General features: G+C 34.2%; 1 protein-coding gene and 1 long non-coding RNA gene across 6 annotated transcripts in view; one reads left to right on the top strand and one right to left on the bottom strand.

Moving 5' to 3' along the window:
* LOC148936542 (uncharacterized) overlaps positions 1 to 19301 on the top strand; it is a 49840-nt gene that overhangs the window by 575 nt on the left and 29964 nt on the right. For 3 of the 5 annotated variants that reach the window (XR_016139444.1, XR_016139445.1, XR_016139446.1), the window contains 2 exons: positions 2607 to 2740; positions 2792 to 3248. This is a non-coding gene — a long non-coding RNA (uncharacterized LOC148936542). Of the gene's footprint in view, positions 1 to 2606; positions 2741 to 2791; positions 3249 to 19301 lie in introns of those variants that run through there. The other 2 variants (XR_016139447.1, XR_016139448.1) reach the window with 2 other exon arrangements.
* LOC148936543 (uncharacterized) lies at positions 563 to 1999 on the bottom strand. The gene is made up of 4 exons (XM_089077853.1): positions 1925 to 1999; positions 1543 to 1687; positions 1219 to 1452; positions 563 to 858 (listed from the first exon to the last, which is right to left on the bottom strand). Exons 1-4 carry the CDS (start codon positions 1997 to 1999, stop codon positions 563 to 565), a joined length of 750 nt encoding a protein of 249 aa, XP_088933979.1.

Raw genomic sequence — 19301 nt, 5'->3', positions numbered from 1 at the left:
GATATAGTCATAGGATGAAATGTGTGAGCAAAAGTTCTTAACGAATCAATATTCTATATTTCTTAATTATTAAGAAAAAAATTGAGAAGAATTAAAGAAAGAAAAACAATAAATTTGTTATGTACAGTATATTTTGAGACTCAAATTGTCTGATAAATATAACAATTATATTTTGTGAAATAAATAAAAATTCAATAGTTTACAAAATACGATTTTTATCAGAAAAATCAAGTTATAATTAGATAATATATTTAAAATTGTCGACTAATATATATATATATATATATATATATATATATATATATATAATAAAATATATATATAATAAAATATAAATATAATTGAGTTATTACAATAGTATTGTTCTATTTGATAATGTATTTGTTAATCTTTTTAATCGCATTTTAATTGAAAAAACTGGGAAGAACGGATTAAAATCAATGTAATATGCTAATGTTATTATTTTGGAATTTTTTACCTTATAATTGTTTTAATTTTTATATCAGAAATTATAATTAATTTAAATGTCCTGTTTATTTAAAAAAAACATTGATTTATTTATTTAACCGGTCATCTCTATAACTGGTGGACTTCTATTATGGCAATTTTTAATTGATACATTATTTTTTATAGTTTTCATAGAAGACTCAATGTTATGATTATTATTGAAATGAATTATAGGATCTTGATCTATTATTGAAATTATATTTTCGTTAAGACTTTCTTTTACTTCATTGCATAATTCTTTATTTGTCATCTTTGTCCATTCCGTATCTTTCTTTTTGTTGTTTCTATTATATTTTGTCCAGCAGCGTTCAAAATTTATGAAAATATCTCTCCAGATGCATAGTTCTTCCACTGGAAAATAAAATTTAATTATAAATTATTCGACTTAATCGTTAATTGTGAGTTTAAATTACTAAATCATTTTTAAAATTTGCCAACTTAAATTTTATATTATCACTATAGAAAAATATTTGGTACTTTATATTTTTTATTAAAAGGCATAATGTTATGTTAATTTATAATAATATTGCATCATTCTTAGAAATATTAATAATTTATAATTTCAAAGAAATAAACTTTGTATTAAAAATTTCTGCTAACATTCTTCATAAGATGAATCATACATTTATGAGTTTTCAGTTAATAAATAATTTTTCATTATATCTGAATAAAGTTTTTGAATTTTAGTTACATATTTTTAAGCATCTTTACCATATAAAAGCAGTGTTATAAATATAAACAATCCCGCAGGTACAGTTGCATTGGGTAACACAGTATATGCCAATCCAAAAAGAGCTGGCCCTTCATGGAAAGCCATTCCTTCTATTGTATTGACAAGCCATGGCAAATAAAGATACGGGATTCCATACATATCACCAATCGTTAGCATTGTTGTTGATACTAACGCCGCAAGCACATCTCCCGTCATGACTTTAATTCTTAAATCTAAGAATTATATTAAATAGAAAATTACTCTCTACACATTAATTAAAGGCATCCATATTAATTAAAGGTGTAAGATCGAAGCTTATTTACTGTAATTTCGAAGAAATAAATTATTAAAGACCGCGGGTCTCGCTGATAAACTAGAACGAAATGAACCGCGTGAACCAGCTTCAAGAGCAATTGAGCTTAGACAGTTAGTAGCAAAGCACATTATACTTAAGTATAATATCTTGATCTGGAATAAGATCAAATGGATGTATTGAATAATCGATTGTAATAGTCAATTAGTTAATTGTTTAAACTGAATATGAAAAATATATAAATCATTTTTATACGATAATTGTACTTAAAATTTTAATAGGAGAAAAAGATAGAGTAAAATATTTCCCAAAAAAGTAATAATAATTAGTACTTAATGTGAGATTGATTACTCGATTAATTAGAACTAATTGAAAACTAATTATATATTTACCTTAGAATTTTTTATTTTATAATCATTATCTTTAATTTTTATATCTGAACTTGATGATTCTGAGTCGAGAATCATGATCAATTTAAATTTTTTGTAAAATTCTTCAGAAATTTTCTTATTATTTCATTGATTGCTTAATGTTAACTATTTGATTGGTTATAGATTATTACATATGTGTCATTCATAATTTTTGTTTGAAAGTTTAATACGCGAATAAAAGACGGTGTAAACGACAATAATTTAACTTCAGCTTATAAGCATTTTTTATTCTTAATTTATATTTGTTACATTTTTTTAGCTTATAAAATAAATAATATATTTTTTATTTACACAAAAATGGTACACCGTAGAAAGTAAAACTTATAACCATTTCTCTTTCTCTTTCATTTTTACATTATATATATATATATATATATATATATATATATATATATATATATATTAATATTCTTTATTTGATGTTTAGCATTAAAATTTACAAGGTATAATTTACAAGATAAAATATATATAATTGCTATATCAAGCAGTTTCCAGTGTTATTTAGCTACATATGTAGCTTTCTGCCGCTGTTTGAAATCTTTGGAACGTCGTAGAGGAGTCGGGCATCGTGTGCGGCCTGAAGATCCGCTCATTGTTTGTCTAATGCATATTGACTATTAACAGCAATCCGTTTGCCTTATAGGTCAAACCGCGGCTACGTCACGTCCTTATTCGATAAGCAGTCTCATCGCTCCCGGTCATCTTCGGCTGCCATCCATATTCGGCGCTCTCACCCACAGGCAATGCCAGTTGCATTCATAAACGTCTACCTGTTTGGTGAGTAGAACGCATTAAATATCCAGACATTAAGCGAAAGGACTGTTGTAGGATTGTTGTACATTTCAGCGTATGATAGACAATACCTCATGATGGACAACAGCTTATTCGTATCGTGGTAAACAACATTTATCCAAACATTGTTTAGCAAAACAATCCCGTACAATCCCGTATTACGAAGATTTGATTTTGATCGTTTTATCAGTGAAATTACTGGTACCAAATCGGAGGAACAATGGAAATAAAGCGATGATCGATAATCGATGTATAATTTATGAGTCTTTGTTTTACATTACGATAGAACATCTCCATTGCAATTTTTTTTTTTTTCATTTCTAACATAGAATAAAGCAAGTACAAAGAATTCTAGAAAGAAAGTTATAAAAATGTACAAAAAAAATGTAAAACCGAAAATTCGAACAACAGAGAACCTTTTTAATTCTAGACTACTCATAAATTATATATATACATTATTAAATAAATGAAGATTATAGTGAAACTAATATAATTCCCTATGGCAAACATAATATCTCTAAAAAAATAATGCTTTTTATATTTATCATTTAATTTCATTCTAAATATAAAACATTGATATCCTTCTACCGAAATAGAATCTACGTGGCTCGAAATAAAACGTACGATTTTGAGAAATCGTGAAAAAAAAAAAAATGATTAATCATCATATTTTAATGACGTTCCGATTTTGTTTCGGGCTATTGTTCCGTCTATTCGATCCGGGCAATTTGGGAGCGTGGAAGAAACCTGAAACCGGCGGAAAGCGGACGCGTTCGAGAAGACTTAGGGCGTGCCGTAGATTACGATCGATCTGCTCTTTAAATTCCTCGCGAAAGCCTGCCCTCGATATCGCCGGCGCGCAGATTCCCGTCCGACATCCCGGTCGGCCGTTTCGGTATCACGCACCGCGCGCGCGTTGTACACGCACCGAGCAGACGACGCGTACACGCACCGGCGCGGCGATACATACACCGTGGCGCGGCGTACACGCGAGGACGTGTACGGGGACACGACGAGTACGTGTCCTGCGAGCGAGAGGTGCGAGCGAGGGATAGATGCAGAGAGCCGTGGGCCGTTCTCTGCTTCCGCGTGGACGGACGAATCGCCTTTTAACGTGCGTAACAACGTGATTAGCCACTTTTGCGCCCCGAACACGAAATTATCGCCTTCGTCCGTCTTGCGGGCTTGGAAAAGTCCGAAAATAGACTCCGTGACGGCCGAGTGTAGCCACTGTGATAATAGTTTGCTTATCTTAAACTTTCGACCAGATGAGAATGGTAACACGCGCAAGAGACATTATTGTTTCTCTATTGTTTTTTTTTTTTTTTCTATTGTTATCATTATCATTATATTTTTTTCTTGTCTGTAATTATCAATTCACATGCATCAGATATATACACACGATAACTTTGTGATAATAACTAATATTGTTCGCGACATTTTTTTTTTTTATCGTTTATTCATAATAACGGATACGTACGGCACTGCTCACGCGTGCGTGTACGTATGTGCGTGTGCGCATCCATCGAAGAAAGCTCCTTCGCGCTTGAGTAACGCTACGGGACTCTCGTGAGCCTTTCCTCTCGGCTCTGGATGACCGCGGCCGATCGCCACTCGCATGAGCATTCGGATCACGCTGCCGGAGCGAGCACGTAACAATTTCTGTTCTTGGGACTGGAGCCACTGGATCGTCGATCTTTTCGTTCCTTACTTCGACTTCGCGGTGCGCATTCGCGCCGAAACGAGCCGGTCCTCTTGACTCTTAAACCACGACTCTTATTGGATGGGAGCACGTGGTCACTTCATAAGACGAAGCACTTGAAAATTATCATGTCGAAAATTTATGCTAAATAAGACACAAGTAACGCTAGTATTGGCCATACCTACGTATACGTTATATTTTCACCTGAAAGAGATTTGCTATACTTTGCCGTATTATACTTAATAATACTGCGCCTTTTAGAAATAGATGAAAGCAGGAAACTAAAATGAACAGAAATAAATAAAAAGCGTAACAAACTTAAAGCTGGCGAGCATTTAAAGTCTTATGATAATTGAAAAGTGATTAAAAAAAAAAAAAAAATGTTTAAAATATCTTTGTTATTCTTTAAGTGAAGTCACAATATATAATTTTATGCGGTACGTATATTTATATTTCCGGTCCGCTCGCACATCTTTTCGTCCTTGATATTAAATTCCAGCAAAATCTTGCCAGCAAAATGCGACCATTAAGAGTCCCGATCGGCGAGACAAGATCGATCCTCGCATGTCGCAACATCGTTGTACTTTCCGAGGTGTCGGCTATTTGAGGCCAGAGTTGTCGGTTTTACGGGCCAACGTGTTTCAGATTTCGATCGATGATGACGACATTTCGACATTCGGACTGCCGGTTGATCATGGTGCAAGATTTAAGTCTTGATTCATCAGATGGGAAAGGGGAGAGGACAAAAAGGGGGAGGGGGGAGGGGAGGGGAGGGGATCCGATTGATAGGCGCATCAGGCACACGCTGAATTCTTATGCTAATGCGAGAAAGGAGCCGAGAAGACAATACATCCACACGCGAACTCCCGGGGCATCTGTATACACCCTGCGTCCCGTATTCTGTATTCCGTCAAGTGAATTAATACAATCACGAGGACCGCCGAGTGATTTTAGATGCGGTGAGATCGTGATCGCCACCCGGTACTTTTTATTGAGTTTTCTCATTGGGAAAGGAGGATTTGTCACGAGCAACGATGACGATGTGAGGAAAATATCTCATAGCATCTTACAATAGGTCCAGAATTATTACTTTTCGTTGAAGGAAATATGCGAATAAGTTGCTCCGGGTTGTTTAAGGTCGTAAAAGATATTTTTTTCAGATGAAAAAAGGGTTATTTTTGTGGAAATGTTGATTCATTGTTTTTTTTTACCCTTTCGCAATGCTGCTCAGATTAGATATTATTATTGTGAAACATTTGCATGTATAATTTGAAAAATAGTTTCGAGTTTTCAAGATCTGTTTTTCTATCAGACTAAAATAAAAAAAAAATGATTTACGGCTTTAATTAATTTGAAGAGACAAGCGAAATTTTACTTGGCAATTGTCCTTTTCATTGTTCAGCAAAAATCGTGTTTACATGTCTTTTGCTTTTCTAAAACTATGTAACGTGATGGTAGCGTACAAAATAGGTCAAATCAAAGACTGCCAATGAATGCATTTAAACTAATGTTCGTGCATGAATATGCAAAAAAAACCGTTGCGTATACGTTTCTTTTACGTGATCGATTTATTGAGTCGCTTGTTAAGAAAGTATAAAGTCGTCTCTTGTATCCTTTCTCCTTCTCTCTGACGGCTCTGCGATGCACGATACACGGGGATCTTACTTCCGGTTAGTACCCGAACATTACGGTATCGATAGCTTCCGACAATCATGGGCAGCAATGAATTATGATCTGTCGTCCATCATATCATATTCTTAAATTTTTAATAATTTCGGATAATCTTTAAGCAATCATTTTGATCAATTTTCTTTTACGTTCGTTTTTTGTAATGCAAAGATATAGACGAGATGTAGATAAGAATTGTTGCATTATTTGCGCGCAATCATAATATATTGTACCATCAATTAATAATAACTATTATTATAGATCAATAGACACATCGTACACTGCAATTTTGTTCCACGTAATTAAAGCTCTTACTCTTGGTAAATATGTGTGAAAAAATGTGAAGCTGAAAAATTAAGTTAAATATATTTAAAGATTTATTATATAAGATAAGAAATAGATGACTCAGAAAATAATTAAACCTGAAGATGTATATTTTAATTATCCTCTGATTAGCCTAGTGCCTAATCTATTCTACTTGATCATAAAGCTAGGCTACGGGCATGTGACGTGTACAAAGGAAATTAACCACGATTAGCGCTAATTGACGACTGGTGCAATCCGTTCTAAATGAGTACATTTCACTCGAGCGTTCGGGAAGTGTTTTTATCGAGAAATACGCAACAACTTTCCGAACGATCGCGAACGAGGGGCATATTAGAGACGCTCATGCGTGGTTTTCTTTCTTTGGTCGTTGATGCAGAAGAGAAGTCGACTGGCAGAACTTAAGATCGCCGCACACAAATTGACATAACAGTAACAGGCGTAGCACATAAGTACCTTGCTCGATGAGATGCTCAACGTAAGCCACCATATTGTTGCGTAGAATTTATTTTGAGTGTTTCATTAGTCGAGACGCTTACATTGTGCTTATGCACTTATGTAAATTTCTGTGCGGTGGGCTTTACGATGTAACGGTCGTTCTGCTTCGCCAGGGTGGATGAATGTAGCATTTCTCACATTGCGATCGTAACTGTTCGCTAAATGACAAATCGCTGAAGAATAGATAAAAGTTCACGAGAGCATTAATATCTTCATCAGATCAGATGTAATTTATTATTATTATTAAACATACGTAGGAGATTTTAGTAATTATTCCAGAGAGTGTATAAAAAACAGCGAAAAGATTTAAAAAGATAATGATGATAATATTTTTAATATTTAAAATTAATGACATATATAGAAGCAAAAACATAAAAAATATAGGAAAATGAATTATTAAAATTATCTTATTTCGAGAAGTTTAATAATATATTAATTATCATTTAAGTTTTATACGTTTCATGTAATATCCGCTAGATGTCATACAATTTCTATAGATGATAATCTTAAAAAGAATTATATGGACTTTTCGATTGAAATCTTTGCAAATAAATTAGATTGAAAAAAACCGACACATATTTTTTAGTAGTTAAATTGTTCGAAATTTGTTCAAGATTTTTGATTTTTGATTATCGTAAAAACAAAAAATATTTTGAAAAGATATCATAAAACTCGAAACTAAAGCTGCATATACTTGTTTTCACAGATAAGAACATATTTTCCCGAACAAAATGCAATCAAATGCAATGTAAATTGAGACAGCACACAAAAATCGCAGATCTAAAATATACGTGTATGTTTGATTGAATAAATGCATTTACATTAACTATAAAAATAACTAATTATATATATCGTTCTATTGCTAATTAATACGTAAATTTTAGAAATAATTAATATTTAAATTAATAATAAATAGTATACGATTTAAACATTTTATTTTATTTAAATTTTATTAGTTAATTTATGCCCGATTCTACCTTTTCAGTTCTTAGAATTAGAAAAAAATGAAGGATAAGTTGAACCGAGATTAAAGTTAATCTACATTAATGGAATCGGACATTAGACAGATTAATACATATAAGATATAGTCTTATATCTTATATATATATATATATATATATATATACTTTTTTAACAATTAAATTGTACTGATACAATTTTTCCTTTATAAAAATAATGACTCGTGTTGAATTAAATAAATTAATATTTCATCATTTTTTTAAATTAAAGCAATTATAATATGTATCAAATTATAACTAAGAAATCAACTGGTCTCCAAGCTGGACGAGGTCAACAGATTAGTCGACGCTGTGCTGAGCGAAGTCATCCCCGACGAGTGGCCCTCACGTAGGTTGGAGGAGGGAAACCGTAGAAGGTGAGAAACCTCTCGGAGGCTCTCGACTGACAGAGGCTCCGAGCCAGGAATTAGCATTGCTTCTCCGGAATCTCTTCTCGTCTCTCCTCCACTGTGAGCTGCCCCTAGCTCTTCTCGCGTCTCTTCTCGCTCCCTTTCCTCTTCGGTGCTCTCTAAACCTCGGTTTCCCGTAATTATTTTAGTCCCCTCGTCTCTCGCGCGATCCGCCCTTCCCTTCGTTCCCTGGTCGTGGTAACGCTGAGGAGATGTAATCGTGGCTTACTGAGAAGGAATACAACAATTTAACGACTCATTTTATTTTAATCTTATGCATGGAATTGCATTACGTGCGCCCGGAAAGAAGTATAATGTGCAATTTGTGTCGATCGATTATTATGTCATTTTCTTTTTAGAAGCTAATGTCTGTCGTGAATGTTTTTTCTGACATTATTTGAGAAATAATTTGTATTAAATTCAATTATATATTATTTATATTATTAAATTTTAAATTCTAGATACAGGAGTGTCACTAGCGATGATACGAGATAATATAATTGAGCCTTGTTATTTACAAGTTAGTAAAAATGTAAAAAAAAACGCATCTTATTATAGATTATTCGTAATTTTTATTATGGAAAACTGGGGGACATGTGCAATGTATCTTAAAAAACGGAATTACGGAATAGATGGGGTGATCAATTAAAGCTTTCTCATTCCAACTACAGTGCGCAGCTTCTTTTGCAATACTCGTGACCATAAGAGTATCTAAACAATTAAATTAAGCGCTTTTGTATCGTGCGTTATATTAGTAGCTAGCCGGGAAGCTTGTCCAGCATGTTGATCTCTTCATCCGATTAGAGTCGACCGGGGAAACGACTATTCCGCCGTACCACTCATTTCGCTCTTGTAACTTTTTTTCTTACTCTTTCTTTCATCACGCATCGCCAAGGAGATCCATATAAACAAAATTGATACGATCTTTTTTTTTTTATTTCATTATTTGCACATGGAAAGAAACGACCGGAAGTTTCTCTAAATTATGAATATTTTCCTCTTGTTGGATCATGATTATATTTTTTTTTTTTTGCCTACGGTCATCTTATTTACCTTCATGGTCCTTTCTTTATTTATCCCGTATTTTACATCCTCGTGTTTTCCAACTAAACAGTTCTTCTTATCTTGAATTGTTAACTCTTGAATATACTCGTATTGAAACTTTTCTTTATGTAATACGTTTACATTCTTGAGATATCAAGAGGTATTTTTTTTTTTTTCAAATATCCCTAAATTCTGAATAAATAATAAAATACAGAAATATGTGACATACAAGATTTTATTCGAAAGTTCTTTTTTATTAATATCCCAATATATTTGTTTCTCTTTTTTTGGTTGAATATTGCCGAGTTGTTTGTGACTAGATGTATATCCGTATATCACGCGTTGTACCTATATTATCTCGGTATTGGTATATACGCACCACCTGCTACGCACACCCGTTGGTAACCGTCACGTCGATTATCCGAGTACGCCAGGAAATTTCGTTGAGTCGATGTCCGGGATACGAAACGAGGGGTGGCACGTCGATTATCTGATATCACGGAGAGACAAACTCTTGATAGGTAATTTTTTTGTGGATAATGTGTAGGACGGGGTAAAGGAAATGCGCTGAATCATAGGCCGACGTAAACTTTACTTATATACATATACCTTGATACGTACACATGTTACATCGTACACATCCACCGGCATCCACCGGAATTCTGAAAATTCCAAAATTTTGTTCAGATTTTGTTCGATATAATTAAGAAACTTTTCCTCTCTCTTATTGAATTCAGCAGTTATTTATTAAAAGTTATGTATGTCAAAAGATAGAATTATTACTTTTTATCTGCAAATTCATTCGTTACATTCGATTTCATCAAAAAAGGATTTACTCGAGATGTAAGATTCGCGATAAAAAATTATTCATTCTATTCGCAGTCTGACAAAGATTTTTTTTTTTGTTTTTTTACTCCGCGATTAAATTCGCAAAGTCCAGATAGTACAGTATGGAATTGATGACTGTTCTGTTGCACAAAGTTTCTCGCTAATTAAAAGATTAAACGTAAAACGAACAAAGAGCAGTTATCGAATATAGTTACGAAGCAATTTATTAAGAAGGTTAGCATAGGGCACGCGAGAACAAGGAGTGAGAACGGTTCAGCGATTTCGTGAGTTACGTTACGTTACTACGTGCGCTACATGCGCGACAGGGCCGCGCGTGCGTAATGCGTGCGTGATGCGTGCGCGTGTACGTGAGCGCGCGCGCGCGGGAGTACGTACGGGCGAAGGGGACAGACCGACAGAGATAAAGAGTACTTCCGGACGCGCGCGGGGAGAGACCAAGGTCCGCGCGTATCTGTTGCTGCTGGCAAGGAGAGGCGCAGGAGAACCCGCGGGAGAGTCACACCTGAGTGCCCACGCTTCCTCTTATCCGTTCCCTCCCTTTTGTCTCTCGCTCGCTCGGTCCCGCTCGCCCTCACACGGGTCCCACAGTGCTCTCCCTCTCTGGCTGGCCCCCTCACTCTGTCTCTTTCGCCTTCTCGCTCTCGGCGGGCTACTCCCCATCCCTGGGGTACGCTATCTCTCTTTTTTCTCTACTTCCTCTGTCCTCCCCTCGTACAAATGGCGCTCCACCATCTCTTGTCGTGTCGTGGCCCCACGGTATCCTGCGCGAACGACGAGTGTTCCTTTCGACAGGGACAGCAGAGAACCTTTCAAAAATTCGTTCGCGATCGCCTCAGAGAAAGAACAGAGTGAGAGTAGGATAGAAAAATTGTTGAAAAAGTGAATCTTTTTAGGAAATCCCTCATTTTTCAAGTATCTTCAAATATCTTCTAAGAAAACAAACAACATGACAAATATTGATGAGATAATTGTAAATATTACAAAAATTTGTCTGCATTTGATATTCAGATAAATCGCGCAGAAAGCAATTAATGAAGAGAAAGAAGATGAAGATGTTAAAGAGATATTTTGCATGTCGGTGCTCTCGTTGGCAGCCGACATTCTCAAGTTCTTATCGGCTTTCATATAAGACGCGCAATTATTCGCAAATTCGCGAATGCGATTCTATATAAGCAAAATCTGATGTGTAATGAGACGAATGGCTGGTCGATCGACGCTTAGGGTTACAAGTCGTTCAACTCGCGCGTATCGTTTTACACGAATTACACGATTATGCGCGCGATACTGAGGCGATATTGTTGACTCGTGCTCGTCTCATTGATATCTTTCCTCCGCTATATTTCCTGAAAGCGACATATTGCGTGCTCGCATGTGGCCGTAGGTATATGCCACGCAATTTTAACGGATAAACCCGATACTCGCGCGTTTTCACGACGAGAAAGCTTAGCCTGAGTAATTTTTCATGCCGACCATATTACTAATTGCGACTTATTACATGGCAATGAAACTTCACTTAACAAAGGTGTTATTACGATAAGACGTTTCGATTACAAGTTTAGCAACTGGGTAGATTGAGATTGTCATGGAAAATTATTGATTCCCTCGATAAAGTATTATTACTAATTTATGTTGAGGAAGATACAATATCTTATAATACATTTGAATATATGAATAACTTATTTAGCCAAAAATTATAAAAATTTTAAATGATACTGATGAAAGATATTACATAGTTAAGATACTATAAATTTAATTTTTTGTCAAGTTACACGATAATAACAATCCGAATAGAACGTAAATTTTACATTTTAATAAATATATATGTATATATATATATATATATATATATATATATATATATATATTTGCGTGGATGTCAATTTTTTCGGCAAATTTTAGATTCAGCGTCTTGTCTCTGATTAATCAGGCGATAGCAACCGCACAAGTGCCAACCTGCATCGTTCATGTTACAAACATTCGCTCGGATTTCCAGTGTCAGGGAAAATATAGATGCAAGATGATCTTTCGTCATTCAGCAATTCGATTATCACGCGCTCTCGGCTGCTCGAAGAATGGCAATCGACTTTTGATCTCTAAGAAATGATACTTGGCTTAATCAACTTTCAAAAATATTAAAACATTGAATTTTTTTCAATAATGCCCAACAAATATAAAATAAAAATATTTAAGAAAAAAAAATCAAGAACACGTTAAAAAGGTGATATCGCTATTATAATTACAATGCTGCGAACAATTATAATGAAGCTAGTCTAAAGTGTAGGCAAGATTTAGCGCAGATAAATTCATACATTAATTGACTTGTAGCTTTATAAAATACATTTATTATAACACTCATAAATTATAACGTCGGAGAAATGTGCGATAAAATCAAAATTTTAAGGAACTAAGCAAAGACCATGAATAGTCCTTTTTCCCATGATATATTCATTCGACGCATATTTAAGGCTATTCTAGCCGACCATATATATATATATATATATATATATATATATATATATATATAAAGATATATACATATCGACGAAATATAATTTGATGGCTCACACACAAATCCCCCCTTCCTGCGTTCTCCAGCCTCTCCGGACGTAGTTCTCCTTAATCGAAGGAGGATGTGGAGTCGGTTAAGCCGAAGTCAGTCAGTCAGTTTCATTTGAACGTCAGCTGCCCGGATGTCTCCCCCATCTGTGGGACTCGTGTTGCAGGGAACAGAGGCACCCATGTGAGACACCTTCTCCTCCGTGCTCACTCACTCAGGTCTGCTCACTCAGGTGGACCCACACACGGCGTGCACACGTGTATGCACGCGTAATGCGCGCGTATCACGCCGTACACGGATACATCTGGACACGAAGTACATCTGCGTATTGCGACGGTCGCTATCTCCTCGACAGAACTCGTCGCTCTGAAATCGTCGAGGCTCTCGATACGTCTGTTGCTACCTCGTTGAACGACGGGATCAAAAGTCACAGTACGAAAGCCATCGCGATCTCCCATCACGAAATCTCCCTGCGTGAAATAAAACCGTTACGCACCGTCTCTAATTTGGATCTCTCGCATAAAGAGGACGATAGGATCGATATTCCGATAAGTTCACCGATTAATTTCGGAGGAACTCCGAAACCTCTTGAATAATTAATATATACCTGGTCAGAATAGGTGAAAGATCAGTAATCAAGGGTCACTCTCCGCATTATGCATTCGATCATTTATTCGATCTTCTATCGGGCCATTCATTTAAAACGATGGAATATATATGCATGTTAATTTCATTGTCAATTTCATGACTCGGGTCATTTATTGATTTCTTCCCAAGCTCTGATCACCTTTACTTTGTATATTAATGAACTCTTTATTCATGAAAATAGAATAACATCTTTTTTAAGCTTTTCATCTCAATTAATTTATTACAAAATATGACATTTGATATATTCAAAAGCATCAAAAAGAAATAGACAAATAGTGACAAAGATAATTTTTACTGCGTGTTATAATAGAATTTTTCGTATTTATATTTTGAGATAATTCAATATACAATACACAGATTTGATGAATATTTTTCTATCGATATTTAAAAATATGTATTATTAGTTAGTTATACATTGCTGATCGAAACAATTCAGATCTGATTTCAGAAGAAAATATGCATTTATTTTTTGGATATCTTGTATCTGACCTCATTGCAAAACTGCAGGTGTTGGCGAGCTAAGCATTTTTCATGGCTGTAAACATCACAAGAATCGTTCATGCGGTGTAATAAAAAGTCCAAAAATATTTCAATACGTGTCCTCGCAAGTATCATCCTTTGTTACTTGGATATTTCCTTTCTTATATTTCTTTCTACATTTTCTACGTTTCTTTTTTTATATTATCAAAATAAGATATGAAATAAAAATAATTTTCTGAAGCTAAATCGCTATACTTATAAAATTATTATATATAAATTTTATAATAATATTATATATAAAAAAAACAATGTTATTTTGACGATATTAGCCTGATGCACAAATAATTAAGAGTAATATATAAACATGTGACAAACACAGAAAAATCGTTTTGCCAGCACTCCATCAGCGAGATTTATATCTTAAGAAGCAAGTGGTATTCTATATGAATTCGAGGAAGCCTTCTCGGATTATAGTGATACGATGGTATTGCAACGAATGTAGCAGATCACATTGCGCAAAATCTAGTTGACAAATCAGAATCGTGATGTTCTCCGTCGAATCTTCACTATTTCGTTCCGTAAGCGAACGTGACATTCGGTGAATCAGATGAATAGCTCGAAACATTCGTAGGATTAAAAGCATTGTATGCACAAATGCTGCTTCACAGGTGCAAGTGTAAATCTAAAGTTTTAAAATCGCATCTTTAATTTAACAGTCAAGAATCTTGTATGGAGCTGAGGAAATTTTTCTAAAAATTTTTATTATTTTTCTTGCAAAGTTCTATAATTTCTAAACACTGATTTAATCAGAGAATATGACAATCATTAAAATTATTATTACGAAATTACAATTAACCTTCCTTTTATATATTGTCATATTGCCAGCTATAAACGGATGATTCGGCAAGAGAATTATAAGCGTGAACATATTGTCGGCACGAACGAATATGGACGAGTAATAGATACGTACATATATGCGTGCGATGCCGACACGCCCGGTACACTGCCGTTGGATATAATAAAAATACGAAGCGGGGAGTATTTACAAGAAAATCCTCCGGATATAAGAAATTCATCTTGATGAATTTTCCTCATTATAGCAGTCGAACCAAGAGAATGTATCGAAATGTATCAAAAACTATAGACTGTTCCACGCTATGTAGAGCGTTTAAAAATATGCGAATACGCTCAACGAATGACGTGGCGACTTGTAAAAATATTGTCAGAAATACGCTGAAAATTTACGTCATGAAAACTTTATGTCGTGAAAACTTTTGACAAAATATACATATATATATATATTTTTTTTTATTTCTCTCTTTAAATAAATCTGGTATACTTTTAAAAAATTCTTTTACGTTAACGTTGACATTAACGAGTTAAATGTTTAATAAAAGCAACTTCAAATTTCTTCAAGAATGCAACTTCACTCTTGATGTATAGCTTTATTTGGGCACCTTGTATGTATATTCGGCACTCTTCTGTGACGTAGGAGGGGATTCTCTGTCCTGTCAGCGCCTCTTCGGGTTCAACGATCTTTACGATTCACGTGTGCATTCGTTAACCCGATATATAAAATTTGGTTTGGACAGTGATTAGATAAATATCACAGATTTCCACATTCTATATTTCTATGTACAAAGATATCGAAGTCCGGAACTCTTTGCGGATGCTTTATACTTTAGTCATTATCATTTTCAATTATCTCAATGGTAAACAAAACAAAGATCTAAGATCTTTGTACCAATTAGAAATAAATTTTACAACATAGTTACATCTAACATGTATACACATATTTTTATCTCTACGAAATTACTAATTGTCCTTGGAAAATAAAGGTAAATTTGTTAAATCAATAACTGATTCAAAATTCGTTACTAGAGATGTTGGGCAGTACGAAACGACAAGAAAGCAATAAGGAGGATCTTTCTTTTAACAGGATCACACACACATACACACACACACACACACACACACACACACACACACACACACACACACACACACAAACGGCCTTTGACCAACGACATGAAAACTCGTATATATGGAACGGCGCGAGTCGCGTCGTTTAAATGCAACAAAAGTAGAGCGCTGTCCACGTAGGGCAAGGAAAGTGAGCGGAAGACAGGTGAGTGCAGGTGAGGAACGAACTCGAGGTGCGGATGTACACAGAGCAGAAAGAGAAGAATCGACTCGCTCGCGGGTAGATAACCTGCCGCTGTTGTAAAGTGAGCGAGGGGACCGCGCAAGGTAACTGAAGTTTTCTGACCAAAGCGAAGGAAATGCATCCGCGAAACGTATCGCTATTATTTGTTATTCTCTACAAGAGAGGAGCCGACAGATGTGGAAGATGAAGTGAATTCATACAATTATTTCGCTTTTGTATAATCTGACGAATTGTGGACGAATTATTACTTTTGTACATTTTAATATGAATTCAAGAAAGAAAATAACGTCGATATACGGAATATAATAATAATAAATATATTTGCCTTAATAAGCATTTGATTTAGAAAAGGTATACCATTTGTAAAATATTTTTAGTAATAAAGTATTAGTTTATTTCGCAATACGACACTTATATTTTCTTATATTGTGAGGAAGTGTCGCTTTCAGAATTGCTGGCTCCTCGATTATGTCACGGAGAAAATTGTCATTATTTCTACTCCGATGGACGCGTTTTCCACATCTTAACGATCACCTTACCTCCGCGTAATAACCGTTGGCCGCGATCTCTTACCGTCAAAAGGCAGTCAACGAGATTAGAAAGGTGTACTCAGCGTCCGAGTGTACGTGATTACCTAATGAGTCACTTGTAATCCTTTATTACATAGACATATTAATTGTTTCGTTCACCAAATAGGCAATACGTCTCTATCACATAATTCGTATTATGTAACGCATAAATCACATTGTGATTTAATGTCATACAATCCGTAGTCAGTTGCAACCCAACTAAGGAAGTTGCCAAAACATCATGGAGAAATTTTCCTACCAAGGAAAATCTTTTAGTGACGTTTTATCATTTAATCCCATTATTATTTTGCGGATAATATGCACTTGACGTTAAACATATCACAAGTGAGAGCAACCCCTTCGGACATCTCAGGGGCTTCCTCGCGCAGGGTGTCTCGTGGTTCTAAGAATAGGAGAAGGGTTAGCTCGATAGTTAGCGAGAGTACACACGCAATGAACTTGTATGTGGAAAGTATAATTTTCTCGAAATACCAAATAAAAATTTAAGCAATATTGAATTATTGAATAAAATTAAACGTGATAACTGGGATACGATATAGATATTCATTTGGTGTTAATATTGATAAATTACTTATATTAAGATCATTAATACATATATTATTTTGTAAATTGTTAAATTGTTTAAAAAAATTAAAGTTTTACAAATATTTGTATCTCTTAATAAAATAATTTTAATTTTATTTCTAGTTTATCCCACAAATTCAAATCTTTAATATTAAATATTTTTATTATTTAAAAATATCTTATTAAATATAAATAAAATTTTAATTAAGAAAGTAGTACCAAATTGGGCACAATAGGATATATTTAAAAATTATTTTATTATAATTATTATTTCTATATTTTATGTCAATATGTAAATATACTTTCAAGCTTTACGTAAAAGTATGAAAAATGTAAACTTTTCTATTGAAAAATGAACAATATATTTTCTTTTCACTGCTTTTTATACAATTTTCTTTTGTCAATTGCCGACTGAATTCTAGATGATATTTTAGACGAACAATGTTTTATATATATATATATATTTTAGAAAGGTTTTGATAAAAAATGATAGTTTGTAACCATTGACAAGATAAAGCGAAGGCTTGGCAACCGTAAAATTTGGAAATAGGCCATCGTGTAAGTTTATGACCAAAGTTACGACAAGAATTTACGTATGCATGCGATACGATCATAGTGCATATATAAGTAGGATGGTTGAGTCTATATATACACGTAAGGCAAACGCTTCTACACAAAAAAAGCTCTGGTATCTATTTTTGCTAAATAATTGCTGTTCGATCTCAGTCTATGTCCGAAAGAATATTACGCGTCGTTTTTGATTCCGAACTTCGGTCTTCGGAGCTCTGTCCATAGAGAATTCTGCAAAAGCGTAGTTTGCTTTTTTTTGAAATTGTACTGTAAGTTGCGTGGAACGAAAAAAAAGTGGACGGCTATATTCGAATATATCATTTAAAAACTGAGAAATGTCGAGTGCTATTCCGGGAAAGAAGGGATAAAGGTTGGCGGTTAACGGCGGCCCACGACGCCAGACACATTCACAGATACGCACAAGTACACACGCATATACACGCACGCATCAATCCGCATTGGGATTCACGAAAGCTCAAGAGTACTCGCGAAAATTGAAAATAACAGAATTACACCATCTCATGCAAGTTGATGTCAATGCGAGTTTTGTGTCTCTTCATCTGTCTTTTATGTGTGATCAAGAAATATATATTTAGAGAGATATACGTGTGTGTGTGTGTGTGTGTGTGTGTGTGTGTGTGTGTGTGTGTGTGTGGTGCGCGCGCGGGCGCGCGCACGTGTATAGATAAGGCTTTTTAAAAATTTCATCTTATCTCATAAAAAAGAAGTCTCGCTCCTCCTATATTTGTGCTATGCCAGTTATGAATATCCATCAACTTAATATAGAATTCTCGCGCATGTGTTCGTACATTTATCGTCGAGTACATCTATTGTCTATTGTATACATTATTCACGAATCCTTAATCGAATGTTCACCACGTGGCTGAATCCGCTCGTTCGCCCATGTCTATATGTTATGAAAAATCTATGCTATGGCCTTGATATTATTTTCATTATCTACGTTGAATTTAGACAAATATTTAATTTTAAGAGAGTCTTTTACAACGGTTTATATTTCCATTAATAAAAAATATCATCGTTTTTTTGTCAACTTCCTCTCTAAACAAAAAAATGTTTCTCTTATTTGTTTATCTTGAGATTAGCTATTAGATTATCAGGTAGATTATTAGATTATCATATTTAATTCCCTTTACTAATTGTAAGATGGCTCATTTGCTATATATGAATAAAATTTTATTTCATCATATTTAAATAAATCTTATTTCCCATAAATAAATTTTCAAGTATCTTTTTCTCAATATATTATATATCTTGTTTGAAAATAATCTTGAAGATATGAAGGTACATATTATTGAACTGTTTGAGATAGATTCCAATAGGAATTATTTCGTTTTTCCTATAAAAGACAAACCTAGGAAACCTAGGAAATAATTCCGATCAGAATCCAAACAGTTTCACGTAAGTTCTTTATACAATGATGTATAAGAATTTTATGGTACTGAATATCTATTTTATC

Source organism: Pogonomyrmex barbatus, unplaced genomic scaffold (genome assembly GCF_055798465.1).
Source record: "Pogonomyrmex barbatus isolate J1 unplaced genomic scaffold, ASM5579846v1 scaffold20, whole genome shotgun sequence".
In the NCBI taxonomy this organism is placed as follows: domain Eukaryota; kingdom Metazoa; phylum Arthropoda; class Insecta; order Hymenoptera; family Formicidae; genus Pogonomyrmex; species Pogonomyrmex barbatus.
The sequence above is the reverse complement of the archived record's forward strand: the minus strand, read 5'-3'. Positions and strand labels throughout refer to the sequence as shown.